Raw genomic sequence first — 18,725 nt, 5'->3', positions numbered from 1 at the left:
AAATCAGCAGCAGTGAGACTCTGTCATCACAACCGGACCGGATACACTCTGACCTTCAGGAAGGATCTATTGGCTTGAAATTAGAAGAATTAAAAGAGTCGACAAAGGAAATCTATCGGGGGCAGCACTACCAGTAATGACCATCACTGTATGTGGTATCTGAGGCTTTGGCAGGCCTGTTCAATAAAAGTACAGGTTAGTAGTGTGGAGGCTCCTAGCTGACAGGAGTCTGCGATGGATACCATCAGAGAGAGAGAGGCTGAGAAACACACAGCATATCTACCGTGACAAAGCTTGTGTTTTGTTCTGAAAATGAATAAACGATGTAGTCAGGATGGGACAAGGGAGGAGGGACAAGGGAGGATGGTGGACGATAGAGGGAAAAAGAGATTTGAAGAAAGGGCTAGAAGAGGTAATAAAGGAGGAATTGGTGCAGAGCATGAAGTGTGACCATCGGAAAGTTGGACAAGAAAATAAGAACTACAGGAATGAGAGACGGAGGCAAAGGCGATTGAAACTGCTTAACACGACAGAAGTGGTAAAATGAAAGAAGGGAACTGAGAATAGAGGGAGGCAGAGAGAAGGTGAAGAGACAGAAGGAGCGGGTACAAAGGATAAGGCACCGAAGTGACAAAGTGGAGATCCCCAAGGCTGTGTGTGTGTGTGTCAGTGTGTGTTTGTTTGTGCGTGTTTGTTCTCCAGAGATGCATCAATCTCACACAAGGTCAGCTGTTCCCTGTATCAATCCTTAACTTCCCTCCGCTCCCCTGTTCTCGCTCCACACTTTTCCTATCCTCTTGTCAACCTTCCCTTTTATCGTACGCTTCTTTCCATTACTTTTCTCCCCAATACTTTTTCCTCTCTTCTACGTTTCTCTTCCTGCTTCGTTTGCCTTGTTTCTTTCCCTCTCCTCTTCCTTCTTTATATCTATTCTTTCCTGTTCTCTTTCCATGTCTTGTTGTCTTTGCTATCCTCTTTCCTCTCTCTCCCTCCTCTGCTCATTACCTTTCCTCCTTTACTTCATACCCCTCTCTTTACAGCATCCCCTCTCTTCTCCCCCTCTCCCTTCCTCTTCTCCACTACTCTCCACTTTGTCTGATTCCTCTCTGGTCTTTTCCCTCTCCCCTCCTATCTGCTCTACTCCTCTTCTCTGTTCTCTTTTCTATCTCTCTTTCCTCTTTTGCTCTCTTCTCATCTTTCTTCCGAACCCATCCCTTCTGTATTCCCCCCCAATCCCCCCCCCCCCCCCCCCCCCCCCCCCCCCCCCCCCCGCCCCCCCCCCCCCCCATTGCAAATTGTAGTCCAGTCCACACTGCGTTCTTATTGAATGTGGGTATTGTACTCCCAGACTCAAATCATCCTGCAGTGGAGGGCAAACACGATCCCTGCATGCACCTGTTGGCTGTCAAAATGACCATGTGTAGCGCTGACATGTCGGAGCCCCTTATTATAATTTCCGACTCGTTCAAAACGGGGCATGGGTGTTGTTGTGCCCCTGCTTTGTAACTACCGGAGGAACCTGGTTTGATCCTGATAGATCCCCACTAAGGCGTTACTGATAGATAACGACCATGAGACCTGGTAAATAGCAAAACCCAAAATGCCCTCCGACAGAGCGTCAGCGGGACGCCTTGAGCTCCTCTCCCTTTATTCTCCCTCCTTTGTTGTTCTCTGCATTCACCCCGCCGTCAGCACGTTTCAAAGAAGGGGCGAGTTTGGTATTCTGCGGTGTGATGTGTTTCGACTCTTTTGAGTTGCGACATGTTATTCACAGTATGAGACCTTTATCTGCATCAGTTTATCCGGGTAGGAAACCCACTCCGTTCTCACATCAGACCACCGACTCCCTCGGGCCATCGGCCCCCCGGAGCTCAGAGCAGGGCATCAGAGCCTGGGGCCCGCGGGCCGCCATGTGGAAGAAACCCTCAGGGACTGGGGAAGAAAGCACACTCACACACTCTCTCACTCACACACACACACACACACACACCTGCCTGCATGGTCGCCAAAAAACATGCAGGAACAAATAAACAGCGACGGTGAGTCAGAGGTGGGGCATGTATAATAGATTGTAACATTAGTCGACTGTGTGAATGTGTCCGTCTGAGACGGGCATTTGCCATGGAGACTGTCGTTAGGGCACACTAGTATTTCCATGTGTGCATTTTGGAGACGGTAACCAAGGGGTGTACTTTTTATGTATGTTACTGTGTGAGCATGTGTTGTATGTGTGTTTGTCTACATCCTTTGTGTAGTGGCATGCTGGCCTGCTATGTGTGTTTAGGTGTCGTACGTGCGTGCGTCAGTATGTGTGTGATTGTGTGTGTGTGGTCTCATAAAAGATCCTTGCTAAGCTATGTCCATTAACTAGCACAAGCAGCTATTAAAACAGACTTGTGAAATCGAACTTCGGCCCTGTCCTACGTGTTGGAAACTTTGTCCCTGAAAACATCCCCGCCATTTTAAGAGTTTATTTTATCTGGCTCCGCCTTCGGTTGACTGATCACTCGCTACTCAGCGGTTCAAACTGAATAATGGATTGAAAACAGACACATTGATAGCACCACTCCTGGTTTAAAGGATTGGGAGAGAGAAGGAGAGAGAGAGGGTCTTAAATCGTAAAGCTTATTTTTCGTGTGTGTGCTTCAAGTTTCAATACCCCCCCTCCTAACCACCCCCACCCCCACCCCCATACTCATCCTCTTCTTTCACTTAAAACAAAAACATCTGTCCAGAGCCCCTGATTAATGGACCGCATATAAGACAAGACGCTGATAATAATATACACCCCACCACTACACAAGACTTGATTAGAAGGTAAAACTTGGCAGACACTGGATGTACTCAGGAGGGGGGGGGGGGGGGGGGGAGGGAGAGGGAGAGGGAGAGGGAGAGAGAGAGAGAGAGAGAGAGAGAGAGAGAGAGAGAGAGAGAGAGATTTACATGCAGACTTACGAGGCCGACTTGAAAGAACAATGCGCCACTGTGTTCATCAAGTAACAAGTGTGCTTTTAACCACCTTTCACTGCTCCACAATGTCTTACATTGGTACACTTTTAAACAACTTTCACTGCTACACAATGTCTTACACGTGTGCACTTTTAACCACCTTCACTGTATATCCAAGTATGAGAATATGTATCTTTTGTTTTTACAAAAATTATGGGGCTTTTATCTATAATAAATGGTATCTTCATTTCGAAGATACAAAGATTCATGACCCTTGACATACAAAATGAAGTAGTATCTCTTTCAATGTGCTTGAGGATGACATCAATGAGACTTTTGATTCTGGAAGGAGATATTCTGTTAAAAGTTGTATGTATTTTCTTCTTCCTGAATAGGGGAGGTTGAGGAGAGAGAGGCTGATATGTGGTCTTCAAAATCTCACTCACAGAACATGTTATCAAGGTTCTTTTGAAGTATGATTGCTGAAATTCCTTTTTAAGAGAGAGAGGACAAATAAGTTTGATGAGGGCCATCGAGTTGCTTTGAAGAAAAATAATCGAGCTGTAGTATCGGGGCTGACACATGTTTAGATGTAGATGTAGATGTATATATATGTATATATATATATACAGTATATATGTATGCACACTACATATACAAACAAGGCCAACAGTGTTGCTGGTGTATCCCCCCCTCCAGCAGAATGCTGCTTGTTGATTTGCACTGATCGATTAGCTAGGGAACAACCGGTGAGGAGAAGACGAGTCACTTTCTGCCTTGAACAGCTGAGGCCCAGAGCAGCTTGATCTACACACCAGCGCTACCCCCTTCCATCACCTCGGGGAGGTGGTGGAAGGGGGGGCGCAGGGGAACATGGCTGAGGAATCGAATGGAGCGCACTCAAATCATCTGCAGTGTGACTGTCATTACAACACGCTAGATACACACTGACCTTCAAGAAGTAAAGCCTAGTGGAGGGAGACACATTGATCTCTTCCTGTCTGGAGATTTGTCTGTCTGTCTGTCTCTCTCTCCGCCTTTATTTTATATCTATCTATCTATCTATCTATCTATCTATCTATCTATCTATCTATCTATCTATCTATCTATCTATCTATCTATCTATCTATCTATCTATCTATCTATCTATCTATCTATCTATCTATCTATCTATCCATCTATCTTACTCCCTCCCTCCCTTTCTCTCTCCATCCATGTTTACATCTCTATGTGTCGGCCTGTCTGCTTGTCAATTTTTTCAGTTCAGTTTGTATTTACTGTATTTCCTTCCACTTTAATACCGCAATTTACCTGCAGTATTACTACCCTTTCATTTCTAGTTATACAACTAACTGTTTTCCTTTCTTCCTCCCTCCCTCCCCTCCTTCTTTCCTTCCTCCCGGGCTGTTTCCTGTGTGTTTGGACGGCTCTGGTCTCTGCAGATTGGCAATATGAGGGTAAGAGCTCTCTATCTCTTCTCTGATATATGTCAATCTACGCTCCCACAATGCACCATCTGTACCATTTCTCTTTTCTTGTTATCTCGTATTTGCTCCATTGCATTTTTCCCAAAATCAATTCGGCTTTTTCTCTCACCTACTTCTTCTAGGACCCCCCTCCCCCACCCACCTTGCAAAAAAGTTTGGCTTTAACAGTTGTTGTTTTTTAGGAATTGTATTCACGTTATCTTGTGTATTTTCAATCCTGGCCGATTGATTGGTCCAAGCATTGCTCAGGGTTGTGATTAGGTTCATCATGGCCGCTAGACAAGATCTCTGACTCTTGGTCACTCCTTCTCCATCTCATGCGCTGCGACTCTCAGACTCTTTCTATCTATTTACCGGTATCTATCTGTATCTCTGAGGCCAACGTCTTTACTCCCACACGCCTTATCTGTTCGTAAGAAGGCTACGCCAGGTGATTCCACCATGACTGTGTTGGACGCCTCGGTATATGTGGACGATGTTTTACTCGCAGTATGCAGAGTAGTTGGTTGGAAAAACATAGTCAGCCTCCTGTATAAACCGTTTTGGGTTCAACCAGCGGTGGTGCTATGGGGATGTGATATGTTCAGTAGACTCCACTGATGGAAAAATATTCCATGTTTAATGCGATGTCTTTTATTTGATTCAACAAAAGAGAAAGAAAATTATGGTTTATGATGAATCCCGTGTCTGAGGGATTGAATAAAAGTCTCTCTCTCTCTCTCTCTCTCTCTCTCTCTCTCTCTCTCTCTCTCTCTCTCTCTCTCTCTCTCTCTCTCTCTCTCTCTCTCTCTCTCTCTCTCTCTCTCTCTCTACACAGTATTATTTTCTTTCAATCTCTCCCTAATGTGTTATGTGTATTGGTTTCTTTACAACATAAATTCACACCATCTGCATAGATGGGCAACCTTAGAATTTTTTTGAATCTTTCAAATACGACAGATTCATTGGCCAAATGGAACTGATGGAAATGTGATATCTGTACATGTTGACAGTGTTCAATTTGGTGTAACCATTATTTGTTTAATGTGGACAGTATTATATACATACAAATACTGTCACAAACAAAAATAATATACAAACAAATATAGCATGTTAATGGTAATATACTATGAATAAACATTTTCTCTGTCTCTCTCCATCTCTAGAATGTAAGCTCTCTCGCTCGGGTCCCCCGGCGACTATTGTGGCCATAGATGAAGAGAGCCCAAATGGTAAAGTACAATTTTTTTTTTTTAAATCAATGCACATAAACACGTGTGTCCTTCTATATTTAAACATTTTAAGATGAAGAACAATCAGAAAATATTAGAAACACAACAATTGTGGTTTTCAGCTGTCTTCCCCCAACTCCTAAAGACATGAGGCTTGTTTGTTTGACTGTATATGTCTGCATTAGTATGCATGTATCGAATAGGGAAACCAATATGTTTGTTGAAGCCGGAGCAAACACTGATGATTTAAAGATCAAATAATAATACTCTAAATAATCATACCATTAAATATATGGCAGTGAAAGTTATCCAGATTGTAAAAAAAAAAATATATAATCTCTTTATGATGAATTTATCATTAACAAAACTTTAACAAAACATATACCTTTGTATGCGTCAGTGTTAAAGGACCCCTATTTAGTTATTAACAATCCTCAAATCCTCAAACTAGTTCATCATGAACTAAATGCTTTTACATTCCTTGTGACTGAAATTTATGTTGCGTTACCAATACTTTAGGGAAAAGGTTATTTTGATCATATCTAGCATTAGCATCATGACTAGTGTTAGCTTTGCAGTTAGCGGTAGCATCTAAATTAAGCTGTCCTCACATTTTCAGATGTAAGAAAAATCAAATCAAGAGGGTTGAATATTGTGCATTTATGTTCTTAGAGAGCTGCCTTGAATTTAAACAAAGAATAACAAATTAAATATAAACAAGTGCAAGGACCCTTAATTCCCAAATGTAATTCATGCTATTATCAAATGGCAAAAAATTCAGCTACAGTGGATACTGATTGTTTTTTTCAAAGTAAAAGTGTTCTACAGCCTTTCACATTGTGACTTCGTGGCATTCAGACACATTCTCCTGGATTTTTGAGATTTTGACTGAGAGACAATATTTCTGACTTAAATTCCGAATTATGAGTTGCCTCTCTTGGAGCTGAGCTCCCTCCAGACTTTCAGAGCATCTCCAGTCAAAATGGTCCCCTGTTTTGTATGGTATCTCACAATATCTCCAACAATGGTTCTAACCTCTAACTGCCAACAAATTCTGGCAGATGACAGGATTTGAACTTGGGATCAAACAAAATTGAACAGAAAATGTGGCAATGTTTTGTTTTAGATATTTATGATGTAGTTTGCTATTCTATTATTCTGTTCCATTCCTCGGCCATCCTCTTTACTGAACAGTCTGGGAAACAGTTGTCACAATTATTGTACTGTTTTAATCCTGTGGTGGATCAGCTGACGAAGGTATGATAGGGTAGGGTTTTTCCACACTAAAGCTATGGTGCCAAAAGGGCCTTCATTATGGAAGAGAGAGGTTGTGTTTATTAATTGAAGAGGGGTTCAGAGTGCCAGCAGAAAGAGAGGAATATATTTATATTTGCTCTGGACCTGTCAGGTGACATTTCTTCATTTCCACTTTTTTTCATTTCTGCTCCGCTAGACTCCAGCAGAAACAGATGTTTTCTGACTGTCAATCATGTTGCCATTGCACTTTGGTGGCCTTGAGATTGAAAACAGAAAGGCAGTCAGTCTCACCTGGATGTTTGTTTTGGACAATCAAAATGCCTCCTGAACAATTAATTAAAAAATAAAGTTTGAATCCATCAATAGCTAAAATTAGGTGCCTCAGTAAAAAAAAATGAAGAAAGTTTTTATGAAGCTGTAATCAAGTATTTTGGTGTACCACATAATTTCCAAACTGCTGTCAGAATAATTATTTTGAAAGACGTTTTTGTTCTTTTGTTTAGTTGGTCTTGGAAGTGGTCAGTTATTTCCACAGAGGTGATGCTTAGACATTTGAAAACAAGGCACTATGCAGAAACTAGCAGTCGGTCTTGTTGATGGATGACATGCTTATTTTTAAAGACAGGGAGGAAATACTGTTCCAAAATGAGTTGGAAAGCAACTTTAGCAGGAGAGAAAAGAAGGACACGAGATAAGGACACAAAGCAAAAGAAGAAAAAGAAGATGAGGACAGAGCTCTGGGACTTATCATAATAATATTTGCAGTAATGATGTTCTTTGTTAGTGTGTGTCTGTGTGTATGTGTGTGTGTGTTTGTGTGTTTCTGTTTGCATGTGTGTGTTTTCACGCATGCATCCATCTTCACTGACATTAATTAGAGGTGACGCAGTAGTTGAATTTGTGAATAAGCAACGTGATTAGGGTTGTCTCATGGTTCTCTGTGGGCCTTGGTGACCGACAAACACAATCCTAATTCACACAAGGGGAGACCCCCACTTAATGCCTTGAAATCGCTCAAAATCACCATTATCAGAGAGTCCCCTGAGGTTCATTTACTAGACCGCTGGTAAACTATCAATTACGTTGAGCAGCATTTACAACTGTCAGAATGCTGGATATGTGTATCTAATTTACGTTAAACAAAGTTAAATGTGATACATATTTATTTGTCACAACATCTTTGTTATACCTTCAATTATGTATGATGCATTTACTAAATATTTTTAGTAAATGCTAAATTAGGAGATTTGATGAACATTTTACATAATTGACCATGTTCTGTTTTACTTTCAACTTAATTTACATTTAGTTATAATGAAGCAGTAATTCACAATTCAAATTATAGAATATCATTGTCTAATCCATATTTTATTTAGTTTATGTTTATTTGATTATGTTTGGTACGAAGGCTACATTCCAGCCATTATCTTTGATGTTCACCATAACCTAGCCATGACAAGACTTAAATTAACCTCTTGTCTGTCATTAAAAATAAAATCTTGTCATCAAATTTTTTCCGGGAGAAAGTCTAGGCACGTTTCTTTATGCGATAGCATGTATCAGATGACATTAATATGAACTTAAGTTGCAAATGTTCAATGAATGAGCTTCTGGCAAGTAAGGCCGCAGCTAGTCAGCTGTTGGCTATTGCTACTCGCTAACTAGCTAATGTTACAGGCTAATGCTATGAGCCTTTAGAGTTGGCATTGGATTCATTATTCATTTCACTCAGCTTTCATTCGAGGACTTGGCCTATTCATCCCAATGGCTTCGTACTATATTATGTATGTTTATATATCAATGTATCTTCTGGGCTCTTCTACCCAGTCCTTGAAACTCTCTTATTCATTATGTATGTTACCACGGTTAGCCACACTTAGCGGCTGACATTTATTATACAGCACAGCGGAAGCCCGTGGTCTTGACCCACCTCCGCACACCTCCACTCTCGGGGGCTGCATGTGTGTATTAATTTATGTATAATTCAGGAAAGACGTGTTTAATCACTTGTCCCCTTCGGATTAAGTTGGCTGCTGACAGGTGAATAGTGACTCAATTCACATGTCAGGCTGCAGAAAAAGTGAGTAGGCCTAAGCCCGGAGCCATCCCACTAGAGCTTAGGCCTTCCTGCAGGTCAACAGTGAATGCCCCTGTCTCACCCTTTGGTGGTGAAAGTGGATTCATGGAGGGCTTTTGCAGTGATACTCTTTATGAACATAGTGGCTCCATGGTTAGCCAGTCCTCTTTGATGCCAGCGAATCCCAGTCGACCAGGGGAAACCCAGTTTCCCTGATACTCAGATGGGAGAATTACCATCTGAGCTGGAGTAAATGTGCTTTGGAGAAGGGGAACCGGCAGGGATCTTTATAAACTGAGTTAAGTCATTTTTGTATTGCTTGGGTTAGCAATAAGCTGATTACGCTGGGGTCGCTAAATTAAGCACTTTATGGAGATATGAGGGCAGGCCCGCGCATTATCTTAGTTTATGTGGCTTCTTGCAGCATTGTGTGAGTGCGTGTGCGTGTGTGTGTGTGTGTGTGTGTGTCTGTGCGTTTTTATTTGTATTTTTGTTTTTGGTTGCGTGTGTGTGTGTATGTATGTTTGTGTGAGTGTGTGTGTTTGTATGTATTTTTCATTGCTTAGGGGTAATAGTGTGCATGTGCAAGGTTGTGTGTGTGTGGCGATGTTTGTTTACATGCATGTTGTGTGTGCATGTATCAGCGTGAGAGAAATTGTATGAGGGTATAATATCCAAACATCCATAATACGCAAGGGATTGTAAAACGCAATTTCTACCAAATGATATCCCTTTTTATAGAAAGATACCACTATACTGCTGCCCCTGTTGTTATCTGAGGTACCATGCCAGCGTTCCGGTAGCACAGAGGTGTGACGGGCGTGATGTGAACACCAACAGCATCAGTCTCTACACATCACAGAGTCTGTGATGTATAACCTACACACCGGGCAGCGAAGCAATACCAACGGCAGGGGTGCTGGGGGCTGAGCTCTCGCTAGCCGGCGTGCACATTCTAAAAACTCTGTCGAAGATGCTGTGCATCGTGTACGACACACGAGATGCTGCTTACCGCCGCAAGCTGCCAAACTGGACTCAATGTGTGAATGGCTTGGTTGGAATGTTGACATCTTCATCTCGGCAAGCTAGCAGCCAGGTGATAGACAAGGATGTCAGGGCCTGCGGGTGTGTGTGTGTGTGTGTGTGTGTGTGTGTGTGTGTGTGTGTGTGTGTGTGTGTGTGTGTGTGTGTGTGTGTGTGTGTGTGTGTGTGTGTGTGTGTGTGTGTGTGTGTGTGTCTGCATTTGTTTGTATGTGACAGAGTTTACCTCAGTGTGTGTGTGGTTGTTTAAGGAATCATTTATGGTAGAGAGTGGCTATATTTGTCGCAATAGTTATGCTGCAGAGTATTCTGAACTGTGATTTGTTCACGTGTGTGTGTGTGTGTGTGTGTGTGTGTGTGTGTGTGTGTGTGTGTGTGTGTGTGTGTGTGTGTGTGTGTGTGTGTGTGTGTGTGTGTGTGTGTGTGTGTGTGTTAGAAATGATTTGCGGTAAATTGGAGTGATTCATACTCTGAATGCCAATGCTCTCTCTGGCAGTGTGGACTTAATGTGGAGCAGCTTCCTCCAGGCTGAGGGGAGAGAGAGACGAGCAAATCATTTTGGGGGGAGAGAAGGTGACTAAAATATAATGTTACAATGAGAGAGGCAGGGAGGAGAGAGAGTCTACAAATATTGAGAGAGAGAGAGAGAGAGAGAGAGAGAGAGAGAGAGAGAGAGAGAGAGAGAGAGAGAGAGAGAGCGCGCTTCCACACCCTTGTTACAATACATTACATTTATGAAGCAGCTGCTTTGGTTCAGAGACTTACAGAAAGTGCATTCAACAAAGATCTAACCCAAAAAACTGCAAGAATCATCGAGTACATGAAAACGTATGAATAGTTTGTTAGACTCAACTCAGAGGTTGCTGTTAATAATAATAATAATAATAATAATAATAATAATAAGGTAGCAACCCCAATTTGAGTTTTCTTTTACTTTGGACCACAAAATTGCCTTTTATATTAACCTGAACAAAGTCTGATGGGTGCTTTCAACTCATGATTGCACCAAGTCTAAACGCAATTTATTTTTATCTCGGAAAAGTTCACATGTAGCTGGCTGAATATTTTTTATAAATAATGAAAATTTTCAGCCCGGTATATCTGAGCAAAAAAAAAAGAAAAAAAAAAGCACTTTCAACCCACAATGCATTGCAATCTTGTTTGCTTCTTATAGTTGGCTGGGTCAGATCAGATCACTGTCACACCTGCCAAACCCTAACCTGAATCAACTATGAAACGGACCAAAAGTCCCTTGTTCAGGCAGACTAGAGGCAGTATGTTTGGTTCGAGGTTGAATAAGCATTCACACCACCCCAAACCAACCTCACTCTCAGGGGAAGGCTCCAGGGTTAAATTAAAACACACCAATAAGCTAGGGTGTAACAGCTCCCTAACAAATAATGTTAGGGAGAGAGGGAGCGAGACTAACAAATAATGTCTGAGAGAGAGGGACTAACAAATCATGTTGGAGAGAAAGAGAGGGAGAGGGACCAACATATAATGTTGGAGAGAGAGAGAGAGAGAGAGAGAGAGAGAGAGAGAGAGAGAGAGAGAGAGAGAGAGAGAGAGAGAGAGAGAGGGACTAACAAATTATGTTGGAGAGAGAGAGAGGGAGAGGGACTAACAAATGATGTTGGAGAGAGAGAGAGGGACTAACAAATGATGTTGGAGAGAGAGAGGGACTAACAAATGATGTTGGAGAGAGAGAGGGACTAACAAATGATGTTGGAGAGAGAGAGGGACTAACAAATGATGTTGAAGAGAGAGGAAGAGGGACTAACAAATGATGTTGAAGAGAGAGGAAGAGGGACTAACAAATGATGTTGAAGAGAGAGGAAGAGGGACTAACAAATGATGTTGAGGGGGGGAACTAACGGACGTTGGAGAGGGAGAGGGAGAAAAGGGGAGAGAGGGAGTCTATAGGGAGAGGAAGAGGTTGGATACAAATGACTGATAGAGAAAGGTAAAAAGTGAGAGAGAAGATGAGAGAGAACGAAGAGGAAGACCAGACCGCCACGGAGAAGGAAGAATAGCAAAGATAAAGCGCAGGAGTTGCAATATAAAGATATAGTAAGACTAGGGCTGCAAAAACGAATTGATAAAATCAACAATCAACATGCATGTTGTCAACATGCACGGCGGCAGGATTTTTTCTCTCCCGGTGCTAAAAAAAAATCGGCTTGACCGATACGTGGGGTAGCTAAGAAAATAATTGATTTTCATGACGTCACTTACTTTATAAAGAGGTTCTTGGTTTTTTTCTTCAATAAAAGAAGCTATGATACACAGCACGAGAATGTAATACAAGGGGCAATGGCGGAAATGTTTCACGTGCGTGCAAAGGTGACATTCAGCTCCGGACATCGACCATGCGCCTGCCCATAACCAGACAATACATCCAAAATGCAACAAGTATTTATTTCATATGCATAATAAATTAAAACAAACAACTATGCATTGACAATATTGTCTCGGATCACAACATAATAACTTAGGCTACATTACATTAATAGTAAAACTCATAACTACAAAGTGCAGCCGCAACGAGAAGGTGACATTCAGATCCGGACAGCGACCATGCGCCTGCCCATAACCAGACAAAACATCCAAATTGCAACAAGTATTAAATGAAAACAAACAACTATGCATTGACAACATCATAACTTACATTATATTAAAAGTAAAACTCATAACATAGGCTACAAAGTGCAGCCGCAACGAGAAGTGCGAACAGCTTGTTTGAATGATAAAAAAAAAAAAAAAAACTCACAGAAGGACGATGCGTCTATTGCTGTGGTTGAGTGCAAATGAGTCTATAATTTTCTGGACATCCAGGGCCTTGGTTCTTTCTGCGTGTATGGACAGGCAGGCAAGGTTGCTGAGTCGAGGGTTTGCCATTCTGTTCCTCAAGTAGGTTTTTACGCGCCGCATGCACGAAAAACTGCACTCGCATGAAGCGGAGGTTACAGGCAGTGTAACAGCAATGCGCAAAAGTTTATAGATGTCCTCAAAGGAGTCTTTGTAAGGTTTAAGCATGGACAGAAATTCCAGTGTGCTGCAATACAAACCTTGTTCTTTTTTTCTTTCCAAGAGCCGGCGCATCTGGTGCACCTCGGCCAGCAGGTCATCCTTTTTGATCCCATACAACTGCGCCATGGGCTCAAGGCTCTCCTTTTCAAGGAATGTGGCATTTTCGGGGTTGAGGGCTGACGTGCCCATGAGAACGGCACCTGCTTCTGTTGAAAACCGTCGTGTCATTTCATTCACTAGTCGGTCAATGACAGGGTAGAATGAGGATGTTCGGAGTTTATCCAGAGAGGACATGCATGGATGCTCTGTTTGAACTGGAGCTTCAACTACATAGTCCTGCAGATGGTGAGGTTGTTGAGATTGCCTCTTCTGTTGTGGGAGCTGCGGTGGTTTTGCGACACCGACTTTGGTGCAGAGCGCCTCTGCCTTGCTCCATATGGCTCTCCAAGAGTCCTCTGTGCGCTTTTCTTTTAGGCCCGTGATGACTGAGTGCGCGAGGTCGTGGCAGTCTCCAGCAAAAGTTCGGGGGACTGTAGAGTGTCAGACATGAACTTTGCTGTACGAAAAAGATCCTCAAACAGAACAAGGTGGAGGATGAATTCAGCATCAATGAGTGCGAGTAATGACCGAGCATCAGTGGATCTGCGTGGATTTGGTTGCGCCTTAATGTCATTTAACGATGCAATGATGGCGGGTAGGGTTTTTTGCACTGCCCATAGCGAGTGATACTGGCAGGACCAGCGCGTATCGGACAGTTTCTTGAGTTCAATGGGCTGCTGAGAGGGCTCAAGTTCCCGTTGCTTCTTAACGAAATGGACATGGACAAATGAGCCTGAGAAAAACTTGTACATGTCTTGCACAATAACAAAAAAATCCCCCGCTGGCTTCACGTTTCTCACACAGTCCACCAAAACTAGATTGAGGTGGTGTGCATGGCAATGGATGTAGATTGCCTGAGGGACCTCTTCTCGGAATTTCTCTTGGACCCCGTTGTGAACACCGGACATCACTGCAGCGCCGTCATAACACTGAGCAATACAGGCAGTGTGATCAATGTTACATTTGCTCAGAGTGTCTTTGATTGTAGCGAAAAGTGACTCTGCATCCAAACCGTCAGCTGGCGTGAAATGGAGAAATTCTTCCACAGCTTTATCATTTTTCACGTAGCGCAACACAACAGACACTTTTCCGTTCTGTTCCGTTTTACTCAGGTCCTTACTCTCATCTACCATCAAAGCAAACATTTCAGCATCTTGTTCTTCACTACTTATCTGATCCCTTATCATATTTGCCATAATGTCCAGTATTTCGTTCTGTATGTCATGATGTGTGTACTTCGCATTTCTTGGATTGTCAGATATTTTCTGTGCAACTGTTTTGTCAAATTTGCCTATCATCTGTAAAAGTTCAAGAAAGTTTCCCTGGTTGACAGCCGTGTCATTCTCTGTGTCTCCTCTCTGTGAAAGTCCCTGGTATGAGGTGAAACGCAATGACTCCACAACTGCTCTCATATACTCTCTGTTCTCGTTTACTATTTTTGCATGTCCATCACTCAGAGCATTGCAAATTGTTGAGCCAGACTCTTTCTGAATAGTCCACTCATTCCACACTGCCATAGCATATTTATGCTCCACACTAACATTGTGTGTCTTGAAGGAACTTGTCGCCTTCTTCCAGTTCTGGTAGCCGTTGTGGGTAAATGCTGCCTTCTCGCCATGATTTCCTGGACGTTGAAAGTGGCGGCATGCAAAGCAGAAAACACGGTCCTTTGAAATGGAATATTCAAGCCATTTGTAATCCTCATACCATCTACGATTAAAATAGCGATCCTGCTGTCCAACTTTGGTGGCCGGATAACGCCGAAGAAGAGGCCGTCTCGGTTCATTAGCAGGTGACTGGCTTAAATCAGAGGGGCTGGTGTCTGTGTCAGCAGTGCAGCTAACGGGGGATGTAGAGCTGATAGCAGCGATGGACTGCCCTGGTGCTCCTTCTGGTCCTGGCTCAGGAGTTCCTCTCTCAGATTCATTTTTCGAATCTCCCTCTTCTTCGTTGGCCGTCTGGGAGACTTCATTCATTGGTTCTTCATTTTCTACCTGCACTCTTTTCTTGATCAACCAACGATTCATTTTCAGCTAGCCTTATTTAAACATCCATTTGCAGCTAACCTTATTAACCTTTATTTAACGCGCGAGTATATATAAACAAATAGGTGATATAAACAAAAGACTCCCCCCGCCCTCCCCCCTCTTGTCCCCTCTCTCTCTCACACACACACACACGCAGCATAGGGTAAACGGGGTACGGGCGCAGTACAAACACGCAAGCGTGGATTTGGAACAGAATGCATTCATATGAACCTTTACAGTTTTTCTCAGTCGCTTTGGTACATTTCTCAAATCATCCTCGACATTTGCAAAACAGTGCTAAAATGCTAGAGGGGCTTAACTGGGGCTACACATTTTTTTGCCGGGGCTATAGCACCCCTTAGCCCCGGTGTAGCGCCGTCGCTGGTTGGCAAGGAATTTGGTCATCAATTTGTTGAGTCTCGCGATGAATACGTTACTCATAGGCACGGTACTGTTTACAGCCAGCCGCCGACAGGTTGGTTCATGGTTCATGCACGCCCACAGCGAGCTAGTGTGAGCGACCCAGGCCCGGTGTTGGCTCGTTCGTTCGCGAACCGGTTCGAATGAACGAGTCTTTAGAACGAACGAACCGAACCGGTTCGTCTCTCTCGTTCGTTCGGTCGTCTCGTTCACCATTCGATTCACCGGAAACTCGACTGAACGAACGAACGAGTTTCCGGTAGCACTAACTCCACTGAGTCTGACTGACTCACCTGAGAACCGTGCAATGGCGTGCATTCCATGATGCGATTCACCGTTACCGGAGACTAGGCTGAATCGCGAACGACTCCTCCACGTTCAGTGGAGTTTCCGGTGAATCGATTCACCGGAAACTCGACTGAACTGGGAGGAGTCGTTCACGAATCGTATGTTCTTTCAGCCTGGTTTCCGGTAGCGGTAAATCGCATCATGGAATGGACCCCATTGCACGGTTCTCAGCTGAGTCAGTCAGACTCAGTGGAGTTAGTGCTACCGGAAACTCGACTGAACGAACGAACGAACGAACGATTCGCGAACGACTCCTCGTGGCGAACTGAATCACGCGAACTGGGTCACGGAAACAAATCATTAAATCCACCACATACTTCCGCAATCCACCAGTGCTCAGCGGACAAGCCTGGTATTGCAGCTGTTTAGCGGTCTGTGGACGGGTCCCTCCATTCAAGGGGCCCAGAAGTAGATATCGCCGTTCACTCCAATACAAGTGGGGAACAGGAATGTGTCTCCGCAAAAAATGTCTGGATATCAATCAAAGGCTCATAATTATCTTTATACCAAGTACTAATAAAATGTAAGTTTTCTCTTTTTAAAACGCGTGTTATTAGCTGTTTGCTTTATTTATTTTGGGGTGGGCAGCCGAAAGGAGTCGTAGTGAAACAAATTTTGTTTCTTAATAGGTCCATGTTTTGGCCCGGCATCCGAGATAAATTGACTAATGAATAATAATTGTTGCCCAGATGGCAGGAGGAGTGTTATTTAAAGATCACATCTAGAGAATCATCGGGGGGGGTTAGTAACTTATACTTCCATGGTCGGTAAACAATGCTACTGTGCTCGCTCAGAGACCTTTCGCTAATGATGCTACAATGCTAACAATGCTAGAAAATGAGAATATTTCTACATCCGGCACGTCATGCACTCTCCGTCTTTAATAGGTCCATGCATACACTAGGGCGTGGCTTCAGACCTCCATGATGCGGAAGCAAATCTCTCCTTGACGTTGCGCTGCACCATTTTTTTATCATTTAATATTACTTTTAATAGTTCCGGGACGTTGGAGCAATTACCTGGTGTTTTTACACTTCAGTCTGCACTGTGAATTTGAAGTAATGTTCAGTTTTTGAATAAAGCAATTACAAATATTTCCTTTTTTATCAGATTCATAGATCAATCGAAAGAATTATCGACAGATTAATCGATTATTAAAATAATCGTTAGTTGCAGCCCTAAGTAAGACAGAGGAAGGAAGTGAGAGAGGGAGAAAGGAAGGGGGAGAGAGACCTTAGATCTGGGCTCCAGGAAATTAAAAGATAGGAGAGGCGTATATGCAGGGTTTACCCTGCTGACCAAATCCCGTCTGCATCGTCCACTGCGCAACAGGAAAGGACGATTACCATGATAGCTTCTCCTGGCGCGTCCTTGACATTTCTAGAACAGAGGCTTGATGAACCTGTGGTGCCAAAGACATCACGCAGAAAGGAAACACATAGAGAGGAAGGCCCACGTACATGGTTCACCAACATATTTGAATCAGAAGGAAGAAGGCAAACACACACTTGAAGGCAAACGCACACCATAAGGCAAACACACACCGGAAGGCAAACACACACTAGAAGGCAAACGCACACTAGAAGGCAAACGCACACTAGAAGGCAAACACACACCGGAAGGCAAACACACACTAGAAGGAAAGCGCACAACAGAAGGCATCCACACATTAGCCCAAGCACCCATCCACACACACCTGTAAGCACAAATACACCACTGTATAGACAAAAACACACACACACACACACACACACACACACACACACACACACACACTCATATGCACATATATACATCTGTTCACGTAGAAACGCACACAACCACACACACACACCCAGCCGCACAAATATACCAGAAGCCCACAAACACCACACTTAACTCTACCCCTCCCATTAACTCTAACATTCACAAACACTCACCGCTTTGCTCATTAACCAACCGTCAGGGCGAACCCCAGGCTAAGCTAATGACCCAGGTAATTACTGTGTAATAGACTAACCTCTATTATAACATCTCGCTGTCCACAATGACTGACTCTCACACTGTCTCAATGGTTCGGCTGAGTCGTTGGGCAATTTCCTCGGTTGATCTTCTTTCTCCTCAAACTGAAAAGCTTTTATCTATTTCTTAACATTTTTCTCATTGTCTCATCACAGGAATTGTTTCGTTTTTTTGCAGTTGGTTGTCCTTATTTTTTTTAAGGACATTGACATCGATACGAGATGGAGATATTTTTATCAGACCGTCATGATGTTGTTGGTTGTTGAAAAAGCAATTACAACCATTGAGTTGACAAATGTTTATAAATTGCAACCATTACTACCGTACCTCACACACACACACACACACACACACACACACACACACACACACACACACACACACACACACACACACACACACACACACACACACACACACACACACACACACACACATAAGCTGGAACATACACATGCATGTGATTAAGCACACACATACATTCTGCAAGGAGACATTAACGCTCCATTTGTCACTGCACACATATAGACACTCACATACACACACAAACACACAAACACACAAACACACAAACACACTACAAACAATACACACACACAAACCAATGTCATCGGCCCAAAGCTTTAAATGAATCATTAAGGCGATAACGGCTGCTTTTTGCTGGCGAGTACAGACTGACTGATAAGGGGCACAATAAATGTGGGCCTGAGCTCCACCTGCATACCACTCTGCTGTCGGTCCCCCCTGCTCCACTAATCCAGTCCCACCATAGATAACA

General features: G+C 43.2%; 1 protein-coding gene and 2 long non-coding RNA genes across 3 annotated transcripts in view; 2 read left to right on the top strand and 1 right to left on the bottom strand.

Moving 5' to 3' along the window:
- The window catches only part of LOC132446476 (uncharacterized), a 365,756-nt gene that overhangs the window by 97,586 nt on the left and 249,445 nt on the right, over nucleotides 1-18,725 (bottom strand). The gene's annotated exons all lie outside the window — the stretch shown is intronic.
- The window catches only part of LOC132446714 (protocadherin-15-like), a 156,198-nt gene that overhangs the window by 19,587 nt on the left and 117,886 nt on the right, over nucleotides 1-18,725 (top strand). Inside the window, exons 3-4 of the mRNA XM_060037152.1 lie at nucleotides 4,392-4,406; nucleotides 5,582-5,647. Of these exons, the coding sequence (XP_059893135.1) occupies nucleotides 4,392-4,406; nucleotides 5,582-5,647 (81 nt within the window). The remainder of the gene's footprint in view (nucleotides 1-4,391; nucleotides 4,407-5,581; nucleotides 5,648-18,725) is intronic.
- LOC132446641 (uncharacterized) lies at nucleotides 15,569-16,243 on the top strand. Its single transcript, XR_009522937.1, has 2 exons — nucleotides 15,569-15,876; nucleotides 16,074-16,243. It is a non-coding gene; the product is annotated as an uncharacterized LOC132446641 (long non-coding RNA).

Source organism: Gadus macrocephalus, chromosome 18, assembly GCF_031168955.1.
Source record: "Gadus macrocephalus chromosome 18, ASM3116895v1".
In the NCBI taxonomy this organism is placed as follows: Eukaryota; Metazoa; Chordata; class Actinopteri; order Gadiformes; family Gadidae; genus Gadus; species Gadus macrocephalus.
The sequence above is the reverse complement of the archived record's forward strand: the minus strand, read 5'-3'. Positions and strand labels throughout refer to the sequence as shown.